The 6,515-nt window shown below is 45.1% G+C and overlaps 1 protein-coding gene across 1 annotated transcript in view; it reads left to right on the top strand.

The window, feature by feature from the left end:
• Positions 1 to 3,982, top strand: part of lancl2 (LanC lantibiotic synthetase component C-like 2 (bacterial)) — a 40,033-nt gene extending 36,051 nt beyond the window's left edge. Inside the window, exons 9-10 of the mRNA XM_062521546.1 lie at positions 1,745 to 1,817; positions 2,917 to 3,982. Coding sequence (XP_062377530.1) covers positions 1,745 to 1,817; positions 2,917 to 2,993 — 150 coding nt within the window. The 3' untranslated portion in view covers positions 2,994 to 3,982. The remainder of the gene's footprint in view (positions 1 to 1,744; positions 1,818 to 2,916) is intronic.
• The last annotated feature ends 2,533 nt before the right edge of the window (positions 3,983 to 6,515 follow it).

Raw genomic sequence — 6,515 nt, 5'->3', positions numbered from 1 at the left:
ACACACACACACACACACACACACACACACACACACACACACTACTGGTCTAATCCAGACTCCCATATGTCACCACTCACATCAGGCTGTCTGCCTCATGGGCACACACATTCACATAGACATACTCTTCACACACACATTCACACAGAATACACTCTTCACACACACACACATGCACACACACACACACTCTTCTTCACACACATAAACTATTCTTAAATGACTTTATCGCCACACACCAGAGTCAGAGGTTGACGTCCATCACTTCTTCAAAGCCCTGAACTGAGAGTTATGCATGAAGGACACTCTATCTGTGTGTGTGTGTGTGTGTGTGTGTGTGTGTGTGTGTGTGTGTGTGTGTGTGTGTGTGTGTGTGTGAGAGAGAGAGAAAAAGACACACACACACACACACTCTCTCTCTTACACACACAAACTCACTCACCACCCACGCAAACTCACTACAGGCACACACACAGTTTTATTTTATTCCCATCACTTCCCCTGATCTCTGAACCAGTAGCTCCTGTGAATCGGAAACTGCCATCATGTTCATTCACACAGTGCTTGAGTTATGTATGAAGACTGCAAGAGACAGACACGCACAGACACACACAGACACACACAATCACATACACACACATACTAAATCACCTCACCCCATCTCCCTGATTTCCCGTTGAGGGGGAGACACTGCGGCATCTGAATACTCTCCCAGCCGTACCATCAGCAGGCTGAGGCTGTGTGTTGGACGGGTGGGCTTGTCCTTCCTCAGACTACCTCAGATGAGCCGTGTCCACAATAGGTCATTTGAGGTCATTTTGGTTTGTCCTAGTCAGACTGGCATCAGTATGTCCAGAGCCTGGCAGGCAGGAAGAGGGTGGGGGAGCTTCTCTGGCACGCTGGCTCTGGAAATAAAATGTCCTGAAGTGTGATCCAGGTTTGCAGAGTGAGCCCAGTGTGTGTTTAATAAACACTGTTCAGTGAGAGAGGAGCTCATTTCCTAAATTGCGACTACTTGCGCATTTCCTTTTCATTTCATTTGTTTCTTTTCTTTCCATTTTTCCAGCCACAGCCGTCATTTAAAGCAGACATGGAACACAAAATCGTTGTTTTACCTTGGCTTTGTTGAATAAGGAGAGTTTGATGCATAGCCACAAAGCTACTTGAACCGGAAACAACGTTATTTCCTCCTTTTAATCAAATCTCAGACTTTGTGACCGCTAAACAGCCCCTACAAAAGAGCGAGTGTGATACTGAACACAGAGTGTGATGCGGAATATCCCTCTGGTCACCTCCCGCCCTCCATGTTACGTTACCACTTTGAGTCGGAGATTCAGGTAGAAGTTGCTCAGGCCTGTTATAAGCGGCCCCTGGCTGATAAGGTAGCCAATCAGCGCAAAGCTCACTTCATTATTCACATGGGTGCCACATAAGCATGAAGGGCGCTATATATCTGTTCAAATGGACCATTTAATGGTCAGCTTAATTATAAGCTTGTAAAAAAAGCATTTTAGCATGTGTTTTGACAGACCAAAGTTGCATGCCTTCTATGTCAACATCTGAAAACGAAGTAAAATAGTCCGTTGATCCATTTGATGTCATCTTTAATCTGTGATCTGTGCTTTGCCTGACAGGCCCTTAGTCTGAGGTCGCTCTGGATGAAATCTTATAAATGACTAGATGTCAGTTTGAGTGCATGTCCATGAATGCCCCATGAATGTCAATTCCTGTCTGTGTTTTGCAGTTTGCCGAGTGGTGCCTGGACTATGGGACGCATGGGTGCCGCATCCCTGACCGGCCGTATTCGCTGTTTGAAGGTAAACAAGCGTCCAGACTCAGCCCAGATGGCCGTAGCGTTCGCTCGTCTGGCTGCACCCCTGTCTGTCTGATCAATGTAATCGCCTCCCTACAAACGAGGCCCTCACTGTCTGGGGCCTTAAAGCCTGCTGCTCACTAAGGCCAATTACTCAGAGAGACTCCATATGCAACCGCTCACCCCCTCCCACCTCGGCCCGCCTTCTCTCTGGAATAAAGCGATGGGCTCATTTTGTTGGACACACACACACACTGACTCACATCTCAATGATTCCTTTTGAGATATAGGCAATGTAGAGTTCCTGGGTTTATGACAGGAACTGTAATTTTTTTGGGTGTGCCTGAGTGAAAGAAGTAAAGTCAAAAATCCCAAACAGTAGGTTAGTATCACTGGTCTTACACCATAGGAAATATAATGCGGAGTTGGTTTCTCACCTGGTGAGATCTCCCCTGAGCCATCTTACTGTACCTTTTCTTTCTGTCCTGCTGTGCCACGTTCGCCAACCCAAGTTGGCATGGCTCAGGCTCAGCCCTACCTTGCCGTCGTTGCCATAGCAACTTGAAAGCACAGGCCAACTGGTGTTAATATGCGTGATTGTGTGTATTCCCTCCTGTGGTGTCTGCGATGCCCAGTGTGTGGAGGGTATCACGACTCACCTCCCAGCACTGCACCTGTGCCATGTTTTATGGATGAGACCGCGAGAGACAGGTTGCCCGAGGTTACCTGAGTCTACCGACTACCGTAGGACTTGAGAGGAAGAATATGGTTTTACAATGAGGCTGAGGCCAAGGCTGCTCCTTAATTAGATCGTTTTTTACCGACTGCACTTCAAGGTGCAGCTGTTGTGGATCCACTGAACTTCCCATAGATCTTTTGAAATGTTGAGCTGGTCTTATTAATTCTGCAGCGAGATTGACTGTGTGGGGTCCGTGTGTTGCACCTGGTGGTGAATTTCAAACAGGTCTTACTTTCTTCTCTAAACTTTACTGTTTTATTTTTCTTTAACTCTGCATTGTTGTATTATTGTTTTCTCGCCTAAACTCTGTTGTGTTTGTGTGTGTGTGTGTGTGTGTGTGTGTGTGCGTATGTGTGTCTGATAGGTATGGCAGGAGCTATCCACTTCCTCTCTGACATCAGCCAGCCTGAGGCCTCCTGCTTCCCCGCATTTGAACTTTGACCCCTGGGAGGGCGAGAATTTGGAGAGATGCACCTGGAGAAGGACTGACCTGGAGCTCATGAGACCGCGGTGGCGCTCTGGAGCGGGAGGGGGGTCTGGCTCAGGGGGATGGCATGATTCCTCAGGTTTTCCATATGGGGGGGTGGGGGTTCAGGGTGAGTTCTGGGAAGGGGGCTCCTTGTTGCTTCTGACAACCCACCTAGTGTCTTGCCGCAGGCACTGATGCAAAAAATGAAACCTTGAACGAGTCCCAAACCTTCAGCCTTTAATGTCCAACGCCTACAAGTGGCCACCTCCAGTTCTGTATGTGTTGCTTGAAGTCTTTGGCCCTGATGAAGATGTTAACTGTTTGTTCGTTCGAGGAGCAGGTGGTGAATAGTCTTTTGTCGTGTGAGACTGTTGTTGTTGTTGTTTTTTTAATAAGGATAAGACTTTTTCTCTTCCTGTACTTTGCCTATGGATGATATAGTTTCAGTAAATGGCGAACAAAGGGATCCTGTGGCTTCCTTATAATATGGATCTTTGCTTCTGCATGTCCGTACCCTCATAGGCTAACTGTGCCTCTGTCCTTGTTCGTGTTTGTCCCTCGTTATCCGTCTATGTTCTTTGGTCATCTCCATTCTGCCCCCCCCCCCAGCCCAATTCTCAGTCCCGTTGCTGTCATCTGCTGCATGGAACAGCAGCGCGTATTGCCGGAATGTTCTCCCTGCACGGCTCAAAATCAAACTCGTGGTGTCCCTGTAACGGTGGTCATGTATCTTGAGCGTCCTGGTCGTGTCGTGTCTGTCTGTACTGTTATGTCAGTTATGTGTGTCAGTATGTCGTGACCCCAAGTTGGTGAACGTAACTTTCATGAAATAAGTACTGTTGGAGCAGAGCCAAAAGAATGACCTTTTTTTTTTGTTATTGCTTTTCCAGTAAGTATTGTTTCCTCGGGCAAACAGTGTTACTTCTGAATGTTGCAATAAACTGGGCTTCTTTCTTCTTGACTCCTTCTTGACTAATGATTTATTTGTTTATTGTTTGTGTCCCCTCATCTGTACCATCTGTATAGCTAGTCACACATACCTGTCTGAAAATGTCAACAATAGCAATGTTACCTTAGTTACTATAAATACCAGTGCTGATTATCTTTTCTTTGAACACAGTCATATTTGCCTTATTTTACTTTCATTTACAGGGTTCAGAAATTCCTGTTTTATTTTAGAGAATTTCTTTTGTTTTTTCCTTTGCAAATCTTGACCATACATAATTAGTAAGAAACAAAATCCAATGTAATGCAAAAGGAAGGTTAATAATGGCACTGTGAATGAGTCGACTCTGGCTTTGTTCTTTTCCATGAGCCTTCTGGGTTGAGGAGGGGCGGAAAGCAGGACTTCATTTAGCTGCATCATTAACCTCTCAGATCTGCTGCTCCCATCTAATGAAGTGGACCCTGTTGGCTCTGAACACAGCAGGAACCCAGCAAATAAGTCCAACTAAAGGCAATTTCAAAGCCACTGGGAGTCCACTGAGCCAGAACCATGCGGTCTTGAAGGAGGAAATGTGCTTAATAAAGGAAGCATAATGGAGATGTGGTCTCTGCTGGCCCAGTGGACTAGGCCTGTTTCCTTATCAACGTCTCGGAGAATAATTGTGCATTACAAAAAAAAATCTGGCAGTGTTTTTGCCTATTCTGCGTTCTAGTTATATAGACACCAGGATGGCAATATGTGTGTTTCAACAGTTGACACCGTTATTGCTCAGTTGAGAATAACAGGATGTTAAAATCATACTTTCATATTCAAGGTTGCTGATTATGGATCAATAACTGTAGAACTGTAGAAATGTTTAAGTTAAAATGGATGGCAGCAAAATGCTGGTGAATGCTGTCCCACTGGGTTAATTAAAGAACATCAAACCCTACTGCTTAGCATGAGAATTGCACTGATTTAGACCATGACCTGAGGTACCTTTCTCTTGGTGGATTTTTATTTTTATCATAGCAAGTAATGTGGATTGCCAAGTCTTGATTAGCTGCATGCACGTGTCCATCCGCAGTGACTCAATAGAAGACCCATAACATGTTGGAAGCCTGCGTAATTCGATAGACAAAATGACTTGTGCCTCCTGTCATTTTCTACTTAATAGTCTTTTCAGCGCTGATTTTATTCTGTCTTTCCTTGCGTGTCAACCACCCGAAACGTCCATTAGGCTTCCTGTCGCCGGTCTTCCTACGCAAGGACGCTCCATTTGTTTCAGACAAAGCCCTCTTCGAATAAAGATAGCCGTACCACCTCATACCTGCGTCTCCCACCTGACCTTAGACCAAACCTCGGAATTCTTCCGCACGTGGGAGGACGCCAGCACGAGGATTATGTCACTTTCTTTCAGTTTTCAAGAGACGAGACTTTGTGCGACAGCAACCTAATTGCACCCACGCTGAATAGGCGCATTAAAAGTACCAACTATGTGTACAAGTTCTATGTGAAGCGCGTTAACACCCGAGTAATGAGCAGTTATGAGTCATCTCAGGATGTTTAGTCCACGGAGAGCACTGCGCGGAACGAGCGAACTGAGAGCTTTTGTTCCGGTGATTAGTGCTTATCTCACCAGGAAATGAAACGAAATGTCTGCATTATTTGAAGAATTGTAGCAATGTGTTTCTAGGAAGACTCAAAGTTATTCATGCAATTAATGGAATAATCACAGGGTGTGGCTGCTACCTTTAACAGGCATTTGACCTGCATCCCGTTGACCCGTTTGACCTGCATTCATTCAACCAGTGCCCTTTTAAGTGACATTGACAGACAAACACTTTAACACAGACACAGGTAAGCTTTACCTTGATCAGGCGGAAGCGTGCCTTTGTTCCCACATGTTTCCACAGCCTTAGCCTATGTTCCCACGGCCCTCTGTGCCATTATTTCCAAGGGCTTTATCGTCAATTTGCATCAGATTCCTCATTTCTCCCAATTTGGTAGTCATTTACACCCCTAACCCTTAACCTAACCCAAAACCTAATCCTATCTGTGAAATTAGAAAAATCTTGAGAGAACACAGTAGGGCCTACTGTGGGAACATAGTTGTGGGAACATAGGGCCTAATTTTCACAATTTTCAGTAACAAAAAAACAACAAAAAAAATCATACATAGGAAACTTAGGGCTGTGGGAAAATAGGGCTGACACTTATCAGGCAGTTTACATCAATGTTCACACACAAATGAGCACCACAGAGAGAGAGAGAGAGTAACACACTACCTAATAACATGAGTTACTGTAGAATCGACAGCATCTTAGCAATTTTTGGATCATGCACAAAAACACACATCCTGCCACATCCCTGGTCGCATAGCAGGAAATCTGTCACTGACTGGGTGTAAAATAAGAATAAGCTTTGAGTCACCTTTCTGATCGCCAAAATAGGGCGATTTATGTTCCAATAGGCTAGCCTACTTGTATCTGATTCTTTACGGGATAAAGTGTTCTATTCCTTCTGGTAGCAGTTTGGATGAGCCACCTGGCCAAGAGCAAGAGGCATA

The sequence above is a fragment of the Sardina pilchardus genome, chromosome 19 (assembly GCF_963854185.1).
Source record: "Sardina pilchardus chromosome 19, fSarPil1.1, whole genome shotgun sequence".
NCBI lineage: Eukaryota > Metazoa > Chordata > Actinopteri > Clupeiformes > Clupeidae > Sardina > Sardina pilchardus.
Note: the sequence above shows the minus strand (reverse complement) of the source record. Positions and strands in the feature narration are given on the sequence as shown.